Below are 17,329 nucleotides of genomic sequence, written 5' to 3' on the forward strand. Positions count from 1 at the left end.
GAATGTGTTTTCACATAGCACAACAGCTAGCTAGGTTGCGCCAGCTGTTGTCCTGGGATGTGGAGGATGCTAACTGTCTGCTACGCTTCAGCTTAGGTTTAACATGTTAATAACTGGCTGCTGAATTATGCTGCGTTCTGTCTACCCATGAATGCTGGCATGGTGAAAGACAAATGGGAGGAAATGAAGGACATTTGTGCCACTTTTTGAAATATATGTGTGACATCTGATGCCCTCCTGTTTTGAATAGTGTGTGCAAACTGAGCTCAAAGTGGTTGAATTCACAGTGTTCTGCTAAATCATATTCAGGGATATATTACTTTCCATAGGTTGTTTTTTCAATGTATGTCAGAGGATAAACTAACCATCTAGGAAAAACTGTCTGTGCTCTCACTGTTCCCAAATGTCACCATTAACTACTTTTTCAGTTTCGAGCATCTAGCATCCCGATCTGAGTGAAGCAGCTGCGTAGTATGGTTGGATTGATTCTGTGACAGTGATACAGATGCTTGTCATTGAGGCTTAGGGGTTACAATTATTGTAACCCATGATCTGAACAAATACCAATTGCAATTGCAAACATGCAGACAGTGACACGGAAATGTACAAAAATGATTATTATTTTTTTTCCAGGAGAAGGTTAAGAGCAAAACTTTATTGGTACTGTGAAAAAAAAGTTATCAGCTAACAATAGCAAATCAACCACCTTTTACATTGTTTTTGATACTACTGGTTATACTGCTCATGTAAAAAGCTGTGAAAAGTTTCCTTCAAAGAGTAACAAAAAATTACTTGAATGAATCAATTAGTTTGTCATAAACCCCCCCGAAACAAAACAAAAAAAACTGTGTTTTGGGAAGCCTTAATGCTAATTCCAGCTCCTGAAGAACAGTGATGTGAAATGCAACAGGTTTTTACACTTACATGTAATGTGACGTTCAGTCATTATAGCATGCTAAAGACAATGATAATGATACAACTCAAAACAGGAGGAATGTGTAAATGACAACAAGGACATGAAGCTAAGTGTCTCGTCTGTGTCATTCTGTTCAAGGCGATTGCAACATAAACATAGTAACTAATTTAATTGAAGCACAGAAACTTTTGAGTACAGTCAGTGAGTCGGCATGTTACAAAAATCGCTGAAACGCCCATGTTTCAAAAATAATACAAACCACAACCAAGACACGCAAAATGAAACAAAAATTCCAGAAGGCTTTGTAAAACAGGATTACGTGTGTGGCAAACTTCTTCTCTAGAGCCTTTAACAGGGTCAGCGGGAAGAACCGGTGAAGTTTACGCAAGAAAATGTGAAAAGTCTTTAACAGAAGAACATTCAGTCTAGATATAATCAACCAGATGATTAGAACTTATGTCATGGTTGTTATTAATTTCCTATAAATAAACAGAAATATAAAAAGCCTTAAATTTGTTGCAATTACCTACAGGCGATCTAAATAACCACTTTTCTGAATTCCTGTGGAGCTGTGCTGCGCTACTACTGCGAGCTTTACACACTGTCCACAACGACAGAAACATTTTTGCAAACATGTTTCTTCTTTGTTTGCACCTCCAATCCATGTACAAAGAATCTTTTGGAATGAAAAGAGAAAATATTTTTAAAAGTACAGATCTGTACAGCCTGGATGTCTGTAACATACTGAATATAATGACACACAGACTCACTGTCACCTTCAATATGAGCTGAGTGGATTCTAAGAAATTTTCCACAACTTTTTTTTTGCTTCACTCCGACTCTCTAAATATCAAACCTGTATTGTAAACTAAAGAAACTCTTGCGGGGGAAATACTGTGTGATACCATATTAGCCAAAATCAAGATTTTGAGGTTGAGAATATTAACTTTGTAACTTTGTCGCCTCATACTGTGGTGGCATGGGTATGACAACATCAGCCATGCTTTTTTTTTTTTTTAGAAAAAAAAATCAATCTATCCGGGGCCTAATTTGACTCTTTTTTTTTGTCAGTGCTAAAATCAACTGTTTTGTTTAAGTAATTAAAAAAAGCTAACTAATAAAAAACCCCAAAACACTGATACTCATTTTGCTGCTGCTGAGAATATCAGTACAATATATACTAATAAACAGAAAGGTTTCTGTGTAGTTGCTATGTCCCTTGATTAAGACAAGGTGGCGCTGCAGCCCACTTTTTCTGCTAATGCCCTAAAAAATAATATAGTTTTATTTAATTATTATTATTTTTTTGTCATTTTTAACTTTCCCAGATGTAACGACATTAAATTGTACTCGACCTGTTAGTTTACGCGACCTGCTTTACAGTGTAGCTAAAGTGCCATGCAACGCTGACATGCCTAATGTGATCTTCTTAACAGATAACTAATGTATGTTTTTTAAATTCGCACAGTGTCAATGTCAGTGATTGGACACCTTGTCAATTGTTTCGATACTCTCCAGCATTTCTGTCGGGGAGTAAAATAAATTAGATGCTCTTTGAACTGCCCTGCAGTTGCAATGTGACCGGTGGTGAATGACAAAACTAAAAACGTAAAACACACAGAACTTCAACAAAATACAGTATCAAAATGTCTGACAAAAAAACTGAAAAAAGCAAAAACAAAACCAAAAAAAAAAAAAAGATAGACCTGATTCTGATGTCTGGATGCTTGATTGCATTAGTTTCAGTGTCCAGATGCTGACAAAACAAAAACACGTCCTCTGGTCGCTCAACAGATGATGTGCTCGGATATCAACACAAAACGATTAAAAAAAAAGAAAAAAAAGGAAACAAACATACAAAATGACATATTCCCTCTCTACTTACTCCAAAATTCAAACCTGAAACATTTCAATCAACATAACATTTAAAACACACCTGAAATACATAACAAAAAAAACACATATCCTCCCGTCAGCTTAAACTGGGCCTCAAATCTCAACCACACACTGTAATATTTATGCCAATACATTGCTGATATTTGCTGCTTCAAGGTATCTCTGAGTAGCATTTAACGTGGAAAAGTGCCACTCCAACACCTTCTGTTTGCCAATCCACGTACATCTCATTCAAAACGTTGCTTCTTGCCTTTACATCATCAGCCTAAGTGGTTCTGGGTCGCTCCTTTCACAAATTCGTACCGTTGTGTTGTATCTAATGGATTCCTGTTTTTTGTCTGTTCCTGTATCTATTTGGTACTTATCACCAATAACCTTTCTTTATACTCATATATTTAAGCCGTAGTGTATTTGACCCTTTGCACGTGACGTCACACTCTTCAGAATCCGACCCACTCCGCCATGACGGACGTGGTTTAACTGACGGTCGGTAGCCTAACATCGCATTTATTTAGTTGATTTCATAGAATGCTGCACAAACAGACAAGGACGCAAACCAGACCTGTCATTTTATCGTAAAGTTTATGTTGAGGAAAGAAGGTAAGGTACAAAAAAAGGCATTTACCTTTTGTACCATTAGAAAGATCGAGTGCAAGCTGAGGCTATACTGGCAAAAACAATTTGGGAGAACAATGGCAGTCTTCTCTGTTTAATACTCCCGTCAGTCACTTACTACGTCCATCATGGCGCCTCAACTGATCAATGATGTAGTTGCAAAGGGACTATGTAATAGTTTTGTTTTCAAAATACTTAAAAATTCAATTTTGGCTTAGTAAATCAGGAGTTTCATATCGTACAAAACGTATTGTGTCAGACCCAAAAAGTCGGGCACTAGATCATCAAAACCGCATAGATACGAAATGGAGAAGGTGGCAAGAAATAACCAGAAACCACAAAACTCAGTAGTTGATAAAGACAGACAATTTTTGAATATCTTTCCATACACATCGATCGACATCCCTTTCTTCTTTGCTTTGCTGTCCAGCAACAATCCTTTCAAGATCTCAGAAATGGCATTACGTGATCTGTGTGAGATAGAATGTCAAGTTAAACCACAGTTCAAAGAAATGTTTTTGCCCTTCGATTTATGCAGCATTTGCTTTGGCATTAGTTACAGAAAGCATTCAACTCAAGCACATTCTTAATCTGTAGTTAACCATGTAAAGGCACAGGAGCATGTCACATGACTATAGTTGTGAGCTTGCAGCTTAGCTTGAGACTCTATCCCAGACGACAGAAGGAAGACACATGTCTCAGCTTCAGCATGCAGCTGATCTTTGCTATAAGGCAGGAGGATACTTGGCAGCAGGACCGCCTCCTTTAAGATTAAACACATGCTCAGACGGGTAGTAATATCAATGTGATATCAAAATGTATAGGGCGGGAGGGCGGAGAAGGTTTTTCTGAATGATTTAGGGCTGTAGGGAGGGTGGAGGACGGGCTGGTGGAGGACAAGGCGGCCCTGGAGGCGTGCGGGACGGCGGGGGCCCCGGAGGCACCTGGCCTGATGGTGGTGACCTGGCTGGTGGGCTGGAAGAGGTAGGAGACGAGGAGGCGGAGCGGGTAACGAGACGGTAGTCCGGCGGAGGCGGCGATGGCGCATGAATTGGAGTACGGGGTGGGGCCTTGGTTGCCGAATCGTCTTTTACTCTTGTAAAGTTGATGCATCGACCCTGTACAGAAAGAAGTACATGTGAATGTTTAGGCAAACCAAATGCAGAACACTTGGATTGCATTCACACCAATCCTGTTTAGTTCACTTTAATCAAACTCTACTTAGGTTGCCCTGAGAGACTGGTTCATATGGGGAGGTGTGAATGTGCAATCGAACTCTGATGGAGATCAATAAAGTGAACTCTGGTCCACCTAAAAAATGTAGGTCTTGGTTTCATTAATTTGAACTCTGGTGTGGTCCTAATGCCCAGTGGATGCAAGCAGACCAGAGACAACTCCAAAAATAGGAAGTGAATGATACCGCAGGATTTTGTGGGTAGCCAAAACTTAGAGCTTGTTTTTATTGCATTGTGAAAACAAAGTAATGCAGACCCACTGCTACTTGTGGGGACTGAAGCCTGGTCCTCATGAGGAGAAGTGCTCTAAGGTTGGGGTTTAGGTTCAGGACTAAGGTGTGAACTGAGTTAGGGTTAGACATGCATTGGTATTGGTTGTGCTTTGGGTGAGAGTCAAGGCCATAAGCAATAGAAATAAATGAAAATGAGAGGAGATTAAAGTCCTTGTGTTAACTCTTGAGGACTCTTCCCTGCTGTCAACCAGTTCTTAGTCCCCATACACTGGAATATCATCTTTCACTCACTACTTAGTTGAGTACAGCAGTCCCCAACCTGTTGTCCTACATGTTTTTGATGTAGGACAAAACATGTAGGACGAATTAAAATGATTTAATTCGCTCTTTAGGATGAATCCAACTGCTGCATTCATTTAAGCCCTGAGGACCAGCATCTGAGACCTCTGGTTTAGTGTCATGTTAAGTTTAAGCTAATTAGCAAAAAAAACGCTGATAAGGATTAAAAAACAGACACCAGAAAAGATCAGCATTGTTTTCTAAAAAGAGAAAACGTTTTAAAAAGTTTTCAGATTTCAGTAAGCCCTTTAAATGCCTGTAACACTGGAAAACCTATTAACTCGAGAAATTCACAGAAGTTTCTTTTAGTGCTCAGACTCTACCTTTTGTCCAGATTTGTGTGGTTGGTCGTCAAGAGTGGATAGGAGAAATGCTAATCTGTTAATAAGCAGTGTGAATGGCTGAAACCACTGGAACATGGTTTTCCATAGTGGAAAATGATAGAGTCACTCATAAAAATGCAAAATATGGAGGATTATTTTTTTTTCCTGTCTTGGCAGAGGCAACAACACATGCTGCACTGATCTGGACTAAAATACCCTGATAATATAAACTGTTTTGTGAAAATATTCAAATTTTCCGAAACACTTCTTTGTTCTCTAAAGCTGTGCTGGACATCCGCGACCAGAACGTTTTCTGGCATTAAATTTCCGCCCGTGTGTGTGTGAGGCATGGTCAGTCGGTGAGGCATGGTCAGACAGGCCTGTGCGTCTTCTGTCTTTGACATTAGTTTTGACCCTGTAACCAGCAAACCGCTGGTCCAGAAAGGGGATATAATACCAGCTTATTCTGTCCCTCTGATGTAACTGTCCTGTATGTGGTTTGGTGACACACACACACACCCCCCCCCCCCCCCCTACACACACACACACACACACACACACACACACACACACACACACACACACACACTCCTACAATGACTGACTTTGTTCTAAAATTTAGACTGGATGATCCTCAACATTCATGAGCACAAAGATTTAGTCAGCTTTCATCACATTTAATGCAAGATCTTTTGTCTGTCAGTACATCAGGGTGGCTTGGGATATTTGGACACTTCTGCTCATCATCAGCTCCTAGAGAAGAGAAATGGGATTTTGATTCAGTGTGAAACGATGTGACGGCTCGATGACGGCAGACTGCACTCAACAGAACGGCACCTTGGATCACATTGAGCTGTTTATTGGCAATCGGCAAACGAAAGAAAAACGAAGCGTTGAAACTGAACTGACATTGTTCTTTCTTTGTACTGCAACTCAGTAAGTCTGTTGGGGGGGGGGAAACACAATAAAGCTAACCTGAATAAAAGAACAACGCGTGATCTTGGGGTGATAATGCTATTTAAAAAAAGAGAGGCTATTGTTCGTTCTCCTTGGGAATTGCGTAAACCAGAACATTAAAACTGAAGTATATTTCACTGAGCCATAATTTTTGCTGTCTCTCAAATTATTCCATGCAAATTGTGACTTCAAATTAATTTACCCCACCTTACAAGCTGCTGAAAAAGAGTGAACCTGGAAAAATTCTTCGTTGGGACTGGAGGAGCTGAAAAATGACCGAGGATTATTTGAATAAACAGAACAGTAAACTGCATGTTTGCGAGGTATTTCTAAGCTCCCCCCAGGGGCAGCTTTGTTCTGAGTGTAAAGCCTTTTCTTTCTCCGCATTCATCGCCAGCTATTATGTGGTGCTGTGTGATAGATGCTCTGGGCATTAAAGCAGAACCATGTGGTTCATCTGGTAAAGAGTTGAGCAAAAAAAAAAAAAAAAAAATGCAGAAGAAGCCTGTCCAACTACAGGGATGTGAGCTGTGGTTCTGCTTTTCATCTAATTTATAGCGTCTAATGGAAAGCAGGTGTGAGGGAGGAATCGGCTCAACAGCATGCGCCGAGCCAGCGGAGGTGTTCGCTCGCTCAGAGACACCAGGAGCTTGAGGTTCATGTACGACTGACACATTATTTTTTTTGAAGCACTGGTTACCTCAGTGCTGTCTCACTCTACAGAGGGTAATTGCCTGGCTTAGAGACTCCAGTTGAACTGTCCAGGAATCCAAATGCACACTGGGTCCAAAGGTCTGCAAGAAAGCGTTTGCTAATCCTTTTGGTTTAGATTTCCACAGGGGCGACGGAAACAGCTCTAAAGAGTAAAAACGCTTGATCTAGTCAAGTCATCCACTAAAACCAGCTACCAACGGGAATAATTTTTTAAAATCTTGTTTATGTTTCCAAAGGTTGCAGATGTAAATAACTAGCATGTGAAGTAAAAACCCTTCACATGGTGGCAAAACCGGTGTTTCTTCCCGCGTACCACCACCAGACTGTCCCTGATGTAAACACATCTCAAGTAAAGTCATCATTAATGAAATCAAACGTCCTTTAGATCGGGACAATGCACGGCTCAAACATAAACGCCAACATTTGATGCGTCGGACCGGAACAACAACACGAGCTTAATCGCAGGCAGTCCCTTGACAAGACTGGTCACAAAACACAAACATACACTGAGTCAAACATGAAGGTAATGTTTACATATCTGAGCAGTTTTCAAACATTTTTTTTTCCAGGTTAGATTTCAAGTTCCATGAAAAGATTTTGTTTACGTATTTCTAATAATAAATACAATCCCATCAATTCTGCTCTGAAACGGCAAGATATTGTAGTAAAAGCAGATTTTGCTGCGTTTCAAGTAAAAAAAAAGCTATTTTATTTCACTCTCATTTCCATCATAAATTATTCCCTGTAAATCGTGTACAAAATTTTTCCCCCTCAAGATGCATATTTAGAAAGCATTGAATAGTGAAATAAATTAAGTTTTTTTTTTACATTCACTCTGGAAAAATACAACTTTACATAACCTTCCATCTAAGTCCACCAGTTTTAACTAAAAGAAAGAGGCCGACATCTTTGAAGTGTGAGTAACTTACATGGTCACCAGGCTGGGGTCTCATCAGGGAAACCTGGTCATAACCGCGGCGAAACAGAGCCCAGATGGCGTCCAGCTTACCCTGAGCAGCAGAGGATGGAAGGTTTCATGGTTACGTCACTGGAGTCATATCTGACTTCTATCACTCAATTTGTTTTAAGGCAAACTAACGTGCTAAGAAATCATTCATGAGTCACCGAAGCGACTCTGTTTTGTGTTCTCCCATCCAGGAACGGGTTTCGTAACAGAGGCGGACCAAACCAGCAACCAAAAATTGCTGTAAGTAATATTATTTACGCTCAAATGCAACATTTTGAGGAAGGTCGTGAAAGCTGCAGAGTCTGCAAACTAGGATCGTTCAAATTCATGTGGATCCAACCAGTTTAAAGGACTAATTTCACCAACTCTAACTGTTTGGCGAGTGTTAAAAAAGAAAAAATATATATATTGAAGAGGAACATTTTTCATTCATACGCAACATGGCATTTCTAAATGTTATGAATGATCTGCCTTTCTCGGTGATGTCCTTACATTACATACACTGAGATCAGCATGTGTATTGAAGGGGGAGTGTGTATTTCTGTGTGTGAGTGCTGCTACTGTCTGAAAGGCTTCATTCATAAAGTCAGCAGACACTCCAGGTACTTTTTACGTTTCACCATCAGCTCAGAGATTATTGGAAATGAGTGTCTGATTCCATTAATGGGCCATTTTCAACATTCAGTGGTTAAGAACTGAAAAACAAAAGGTGATTTTGGCTTTTCGGAAAAACAGCCGATGTGCTAAAGTGGAAATGGAAACAAGTTGTGAGGGAACAAATGTTCGCCTCACATGACAGATCAGCTGTTTGTTTCTTGATCTTTGTCTACGTCTCTGCGCAGCCCGTCTCGTCGCTAACGCTGGTTGACATGACAGAGAAACTGCAACTTGTCTGACAGCAACACGTTCTTGAAAACGTCTCTCCATTTTTCTGTGGTCTATGCTAGTTAGCCGCCTCTCCTGTGTGACGGGATTGAAGTTTGCGCGCCAATTGGACTGAATCACGGTGAGCGTGCTCTCATTGGTGCGGCAGTGTGTACCTGGATGGGTGTGTACCACTTGCGGTTTTGAGGCGGCTTCTTGTTGTGAGCTTTCTTGGGCTTGGGCTCGTAAGGTTCGTACTCCTGCTCCGGCATCTTCACCACTGCGTTCTTTGGCTTCTCCAGCTTGGCCCCTTCCTCGGTGGAGCCTTTTCCGCCCCATCGTACCTGCAGGCGGCGGGCGACGCAGGAACGGTTAGTGACCTGTTGTTGGTTTTTATCATAGCCGTCTGGTTGAACTGCGTCAATGTGATCTGATCACCTCCATCCTCTTGATTCCACCGATTCCCCTTCCTCCGTAATATGAGGCGTCCACAGTGGGCCACTTCTTCTTTGGCAGGCCATCGTCGTCATCTGACTCCTGAAAACACAGAAGCCAGACTTTTTCCATTTTGCAACATTCCTCGTTAAATTTCTGAATGTGTTGGTGTGTGTGCAGCTGTTCTGACTCACAGGCTCAGGAGGCGGAGGAGGTGGAGGCTCCTTGATCACCTGTGGACAAGAAAAGATCTTCACAACAACGCACATCATTTCTGCTTCTGTCTGACCAACTGAAGAATGAAACGTTTATGAAAAAATTTGTTTTTTTTCTTCTGAAACTATCCACTGAACTTGTGGTCGACGAGTGTACCAAGTCCTGCTCTTTACAATAAAAAGACATTTGAGTTTCTTACCACAGTGCAGCACAGAGGCCAGAACCACCACATGAAGAGGAGGGCCAGCAGGAGGAACAACACCAGCAGCGTTATCAGCAGGATGGTGCCATCAAACTGGACAACGCACAAACACACAGAGCAGGAGCAGATTTACTACCAGTGAACAGAAATTTGTTAGCAGCAAATGAAAGAAGGAAGACGGGAAGGAAGGATGAAATTCATGAGGGATAAAAGGACTAAACACTTCCGAGGAGAGCGTGCAGCCTGCAGCATTTTCAACCTGCCAAACAACAACGTTCAGGGAAAAGACAGCGTCGGCGTGGGAACAGCAGGGCGTCAGGATGTGAATTTAAAATCAAGACACAGAGGATCATAAGTTCATCTTTAATTATCTCTCCTTCAGCGATCCCTCGCCACGGCCTTGTTGAATTTTCTGTGACCCCAACATATTCATCACATGTTTGCATGAAGTCTGTTTCAGCTATTGACCTCAGTCATCTGCAATCTACATTTTAATATACTTGGATGAGAATCCAATCATTCTAACTGTGAGAATAATTTATTCTATGCCTGTACAGTACTGTAAAAAAAAAAAAAGAAGCCCCGTTTACTTAGATTTAAAAAGAATCAGATCAGTCGGACAAACTCAGGAAGGAATAAAACAAGGAAGGAACAAACTAAAGCAAAAAGGAAGAAAAAAGAAAGGACCAAAAAAGTTGGGAAGTTGGTGAAAAAAGATGAAAGGATGGCGAGAAGGAAGAACATTTTACAAAAGGAAAGATGGAAGCATGGACAAAAACACTAAGAAGGAATGAAGGAGTTCATGAAACGATGAACTACAGAAAAAATGAAGCTATAGAGGGAAGCAAATTAAGAAAGATGGAAATAAAGGCAGAAATTTCAGCAGGAAGGCAAATCATTTGAGAAAGATGGCAATAAATGAGTTCAGTAGATTGATAAGGAAACCAAAGTGATAAAGGAAGTGATTGGAAAGATAAATGAGTAAATATATAAGTTAAGAGGTCAGTAAACAGCTTAGGAAGCAATTAAAAATCAAAGTACAAATTGAACTAAACAGGGGAAGGAAGGTCCGGGGAATCAGAATGTTTTGACTGTTCCCTTCATTGAGAGATAGAAAACAAGCTGGCCAACGAAGACCAAAGTTGTGACACGAGGAGGAGCAGAGGAGATAGTGATTGTGTTCTTTGTCTCGCTAGCCGTGGTGGATCTAAATCATTTAAGTCTCCTAATATAACGTTCCTCTCTTTTTCTCTGGAGCCGGGCCTCCGCCAGCCAAACATGGTTTTTATCACAGACCGCAGATGAGGATCACATGTGGTTTGACTTTCCCCTATCTATCATACGAGGGGGGGGGGTTGAGGATTTATCTGAACTCAGCAGTGGGGCCGACTGTAGACAGCTCATCACAGGAACCAAATAAATATTTCTCAGAACCGAATCCCCTCCCCTCTATCAACAAGCAGTGACTCCCTACGATGACTAAATTGTCTGGTTAGAAAACTTGATAGTGTAATTTATTAGGTGACAGTGAACGGGACCATATCTGGATGTGTGCATATTTTTGTCATGCAGTTTGGTGTTACACATGTTGGGCTGGTGGCAAAAAAAACAAATGATGAAATGTCAGTGGATCCCCGTCTATTCGCGGGTCAGTAATCACGGATGTCTTCATAACTCCCAATTATTCATGCAAAATTTGCCTGTTTGCACATTTTTTTCGTGGCCTGTGTCATTTTTTTTTTCCGAAAATGATTTAGAAAAAAAAAAACACTTTGGGGAAAAAAATGACTTATAAGACATCTGAAAGAAAATGCAGCTTGGGAAGCTTCAATAAGTAGCTGCGATGCTATCGGACATGCTACTGCCTGGCATTTTCAAAAGCAACCAATCCAGGAGTCCCATTTATTTTTCTTGCCAATGATTGGCTGTCACCCCAAGAGCAGAGATGCTGTTGATATTAGCTTCATGTTAGTTGTTAGCCGCTCCAATGCTAATACCAATCTCCAGTGCTAATGGACAGTAGAGGGATCATAGCCAAACCATTGGGTTTCCAGTCTAAGACATGTTAGTCATGAACTTCTCCAAAGCTAACACAGCCTGTCATTAATCAGATCAGTCGCTAGCTTTGGGATACATATGGCGTCCTGCGACAAGGAAGTAGCCACCACTACTGTAGATTTAATTTTGGCACCAATACAACACCATAGGTTTTCACTGTGAGAACTAATAGCTGTCCGCTGGACATTTTTATTTGATGTCTTCTGGCCCTTAAACATATTTGAACATTCCCTTACTGTCTAATTGTAATAGCATGCTAAGTTGGGGTGCATACATCATAAGCCACATAGTTTGCTCTCATGGCTTCTTGTCCCAGCTTTGTGGATTGGGGCAGGGGGCCTTTAAAGGGAATATTACTTGTTGGTTAAATGGAATTTTCTGTTTCCATATGTCCCACCATATGTTTTTGTTTAGGTAAATTTGCTTTGAATTGCTGTAAATGGAACGTCAACGCTTTCCCCGCTTGCTGAGTAACAAACATTTGAACAGAAGTAGAGGATTCATCAGTCAGAGCCGTTATGGGACGTTTCCCCTTTAATTTTCAAAGAAAGCACATATGGTGGTCTTGGACTTGCTTCTCTACGCTTTTTTCTTTCCTTTGCTGGGGAGTCGAGCTGGTCTTTTTGGACGCGTCATTGCTAGAGACAACACTAAAAAGGGAAGACAGAGAAGACAAACGGGTCGTCCCACGGACCCGTTTGTGGGACTTCTAGCAAAGGAAGGGAGGGGAAAACATCATTTTCTGCCTCGCAAAAGTATCTATACTGAACATTTTTACACATCACAACCACAAACCGCCGTGTAGTTTATTATAATTTTATGCAGCGTGCGATACATGTTTTTTTGAAATCTTTCTAGAAACACTGGTGCCCTTAAATAGTCAGTAAATGTGGTCCAGTTGTGTCTGTGAATAAATAAAGCTGTTCTTTGAAGGCTTCAGATGTTTGTTGGAGAATATTCAAGAAAGAGGCGCAAGAAGAGGCCATTAAAACAGTTCTGATTGGACTTGGGTTGTTTCAGTGGTGCTCTGCAGAAATGTTGCCATTATTTACAAGTCAAGTCGAAATAAATGAACCTTAACATAGAAGTCAATTTGGTGGATGTTTGAGATTCACTGCTTCATGCCGAAGCATATTCGTCAAAAGGATGCAACCCAAGCCCAAACGTCGGTCCAAACATGAATGTACAGCATGATTTTTTGTTGACTTCTCAAAAATGTTGTTCACAGAAACCTCTGTGTTCAGTCTGACTGAACCTTGAGCCATTAAAAATATGCCGAATTTAAGCTTGTGGAGACGTCCTCGTCCATGTACTCCATCAAAAAGTACTGACTCAAGAGGGCAAAATATTAATGCCTGCCACATTTTTCAGATTTTCTTTCAGTTTCAAAATTTTTACCTCGTCTGAGTCTATCGCAAAACCCCCAATAAACACAAATTTTGTCATTGTAAAGTGGTAAAAAAGTGAAACTGAAAACCCCACATGTCCGGAAGATGTGCGAAAAAAACCCAAAAAAAGAAACATGCCCATAAATTTCCGATTCCATAAAAAAAAAAAAAAAGAGTAAAGTAATTACTCACACACTCTGTGGTGGTGATGTGGACGTTGCTGCCGATGAAGGACAGACCGTCATTCATGCTCACTTGGAGATAAATCACCCTGAAACAGGACAACAAACATAGTGTGAATATTACAATATCGTCCACAGGAAGCTGAACTCAATCAGTCTCTTTCACCAGAATGATGTCATTCAAAGTTGCCTTCACAGCAGAATCACGTCACCAAACGCTCTGCGAGCGACCAGGGGAGATTGTAACTGTAACCAAAAGGTTCCAACCACAAAACTCCAGGGATAAAGAGCCGGAGGAGACAGTCGTTTACCCCGACAATAAATTACAGTGACTAATCCTGCTCACTCCAGAATTTTCTTTTCAGTCTCCAGAGTGCGTTGCTTTTGTCTCACTGTAGCTGCTGAAATCTCTAATCTCCCTTAAGGTCATATTGTTAAACGTCCAACAAATGAGCAGCTTGATTTGTACTTACAGGCTCCATGTCACTCGTAATTGAGCTGGCTTTACCCAAACGAACCAGATACAGACGTTTTCCACTTTGTTTCAAGCAAGACAGGAGAAAAACCCCCATCGAGGTGGTTGTAACTGGGTGAGCCAGCACAGTAAACACAAAGACATTGTAGTTTTAATAAACTGCAATGGAAAAACTCGCTAGTTGAGTTTGCTTTTAGTTTCTCAAGGAATTACATCACCCAAACTCAACTTTCAATTATCCTTCAGCTTTTTCTTTCCATCAGACTCCCTTATCAAAACAAGCTTCTGTCCATGCCCCACTTCTAACCTCATCTGTGTATCCAACATCCCCGGATCATCCCATCCCCCTGTAACACTGGGGAACAATTTGGAGAACTGTCCCATTTCTGGGGCTTGTTGTTGTTTCATTTCTGAAAATGGGGATGCAAGGGGGTCAGGCAAACAGAAAGAAGCAAAACCTTCAATAAGTTTCGCATATCTGTCTGCGTCCATAAAGACAAGATGTCAGACGATCGTTCAAGGAAAAAAAACAAAACTGAAAAATTGTTCAAATGAAAAGCAGCCAGTGAAAACCTTGAAGCCAGAATTCAAGGATGTGGAGGAAAAATAAACAACAAAGTGGTGGGGAGGAAATGTAGAGCGTGGTCTCAGACAGTTGTTTCACAAGGAAGTGAAGCAGACAGCTGTCCGAACAGCAGCTGATGCAGCACTGCTGTTTCATTCACCTCTAATTATTGTGGCCAGCTAAACCCAGAACCTTAACCCCAACCCCAACTTCACACCTAAACCCCCTAAACCCCTGCTGCCCACCCAACCAAGGCCTGGCAGTTCACAGCAACGAGGTGTGAAAAACTTTGTAATGACTTCATTTTTGTTCCTGCAGCACAGTGACACACTGAAAGTTGAACGTTTTCTTTAAGTACATTTATATATTGTGGAACAGAAAAACAAAATCACATTAAGAAACAACAGTTGTCAGCTATATTTCCCAGTTGTTAACTTGGGAAAAAAAGTGGCATAATCTCTTTTTTGTAAAGCACACAGGGCCCGAATCACCAATACCAATACTGATACCGATACTTTATTTACGTTGTCGACAAAATACTTTAACACCATATTAATATGATTTATGTGCATTGTTTCTAAATAAACTAAGAGGGGAAAAAAATTTCATCTGAGAGCATATCAAAATAAAATCTTTTTTGAGATAGAGTTGACAAACTGCAAAACGAAAATAAAATAAAATTTGATGAGAAAATGTTACTAGCGTCAATCCGATACTGAAATTGACTAGGTATCGATATTATCAATATTTGTGGATTGATCTGCCAGCCTCCCGTATTTTTATTCTTTGACGTGTTTGTTCCAGAAAACCTGCTGGTCCTTATGCTGATTTTGAAATTTTTTTCTTGCAGTTGCTATTCTGACTTGAATGCTGCTTCTATTAGATGTAACCATGAGGAGTCCCTGAAATGACCCAGAAACGCAGAACAACATGTGACGTCGCGCGCACAGCAGTAAACATGCTACAAATGTCAGCGTGTGCGCATCACACGCGGAGTGGAGTTGGATTCTTTCTCATCTGTTTTTAACTTCCGATCTCGCCAGGCTGTCACGCTTTATTACACGGGAGTCGGAAAAAACGCAACATGGCCGTTCAGAATTCGGCTGCTTTGACAAACATTGGATATGTATTCAATTTAGGACCAAAGGCCTGGATATGATCAAATCAAAATCTGATGTGTGCCGTTCAAACGGTCATAAATAATCGGACGATATGGATAAAAACAAAGTAGCTTTTCTTTGCAATGTGAAGTTAAGAGTTTGGCGTCACTCCCATGGAGTCGGTCAGCGAGTAGAGCACGTCTAATGGTTGTTATGGAAACGTGTTTCGATTTGGACATTTATGTTTTCTTTCCTAACTTTCCATCCTCACTGTGTGCTGGTGACCTGTGGCTAAAGGACATAAAACTATATCCTCCAATATTTCTACCAAACAGAAAGTCAATGATTATTTATTAGATTTTAAATATTCTAAACAAATTCTTCATTTATTTGGAAGACATTTATTTTTTGATATATATATATTTTTTTAGGAAAATCACATTTTATTGACCTTCAGCATGTTAGACATTAAATGAAACACTTTTCTAATTCTGGCTCAAGGTCACCTCTAGGTTTGGTTTCTATAAATGTAAAGAACCAATCCTGATTCCCCCTCCTCCCCACCACCCCCCCCCCCCCCCCAGCTCTCCTGCAGAGAACCTTGCATGCTACCAACATGTGGTCCCACACATGAAAGACCTGGCTGGCTGCTGCGTGGCTTTGATCAGGGCAAACCCAGACAAAGAGACAGCTGGATGAGAATAAAAAGCCTCTCGGAGGGCGGGGGGGGGGATCTTTTAAGGAAAGTTCATCCGTAGCCGAGACCATAAAAGGAAACAGTCAAAAATAAAAAAGGACAGACAGGCAGAAAGAGGAGAATCCTCCATGCAGGTAGTGAAACAGGCAACAGATCAGCTCAGAATCTTCAATCCCTTCGCTGTCCGATTTCCCAACGCGAGCCTGAAGATCTTTTTACCCTGCCCCGACTGAGAATAAATGTACGAAATAAATGTAAGGAATGATTTAAGTTTAAAGTATGTGGAGGGGTAGGAATTGGCCATCTGTCCTCCCCGCTGGTTTCCCTCTGTGTTTATAAAGTCTTTAACACCGTCCACTCAGCCTCGTATTCTGTGGCCCTGAGCTCTTTGCTTCCCATAAAGACTTGGGTCAGAGAGGTTTGCGGATAGTTGATGTTGGAACCTGGTTGGGATCTAAATAAGAGAACAGAAATGTGATGCAGGAGCAAATCTGGTCGCTGCGTAGTTTGCACTGTGCAAACAAATTCTTTCCTGTTGAACGTTTTTGTTGAAACCCGAAAAGTTCTGCGTGTTTTATTAGGATTTTATGCAATGGAGGAACAAGAAGAAGTGGAAAGAAAATGGTCCTTCGGCTTTGGTCACTTCTACGAACAGCAGAGTTCAAGTCTTGCCACAGATTCTTGATTGGATTTAGGTCTGATCTTTGATTAGGCCACTGAGAAACACGACTACGCTTTGATCAAAACCATTTTCTGTGTGTCTTTGGTCACAGTCCAATAAAAGCGAAACCTACTCCTTGTTCTTTGTCAGCTCTGGGTTTTCTGCCGGGGTTATGGTGCACTTTCAGTGCCAAAACATGTTACAATCGCAACAAAATATGTCCACAAAGTAACAGTTCAAATTTAACATTTATAAAAGAATAAATGAATCTAATCTGAGAATTTGCAGGGC

The 17,329-nt window shown here is 40.9% G+C and overlaps 1 protein-coding gene across 2 annotated transcripts in view; it reads right to left on the reverse strand.

Annotated features, from left to right (window-relative positions):
* Positions 1–635: 635 nt before the first annotated feature.
* The window catches only part of antxr1c (ANTXR cell adhesion molecule 1c), a 38,460-nt gene continuing 21,766 nt past the window's right edge, over positions 636–17,329 (reverse strand). The window contains exons 12-19 of one of the 2 annotated variants that reach the window (XM_055057652.1): positions 13,551–13,629; positions 9,910–10,005; positions 9,689–9,727; positions 9,498–9,596; positions 9,236–9,403; positions 8,158–8,238; positions 4,372–4,545; positions 636–3,897 (exon numbers count right to left, since the gene is read on the reverse strand). In XM_055057652.1, the coding sequence (XP_054913627.1) occupies positions 3,889–3,897; positions 4,372–4,545; positions 8,158–8,238; positions 9,236–9,403; positions 9,498–9,596; positions 9,689–9,727; positions 9,910–10,005; positions 13,551–13,629 (745 nt within the window). In that variant the 3' untranslated portion in view covers positions 636–3,888. Of the gene's footprint in view, positions 4,546–8,157; positions 8,239–9,235; positions 9,404–9,497; positions 9,597–9,688; positions 9,728–9,909; positions 10,006–13,550; positions 13,630–17,329 lie in introns of both variants that reach the window. The other variant, XM_055057651.1, reaches the window with a different exon arrangement.

The sequence above is a fragment of the Poeciliopsis prolifica genome, unplaced genomic scaffold (assembly GCF_027474105.1).
Source record: "Poeciliopsis prolifica strain line A6 unplaced genomic scaffold, Auburn_PproV2 SCAFFOLD048, whole genome shotgun sequence".
NCBI classification, from domain to species: Eukaryota; Metazoa; Chordata; class Actinopteri; order Cyprinodontiformes; family Poeciliidae; genus Poeciliopsis; species Poeciliopsis prolifica.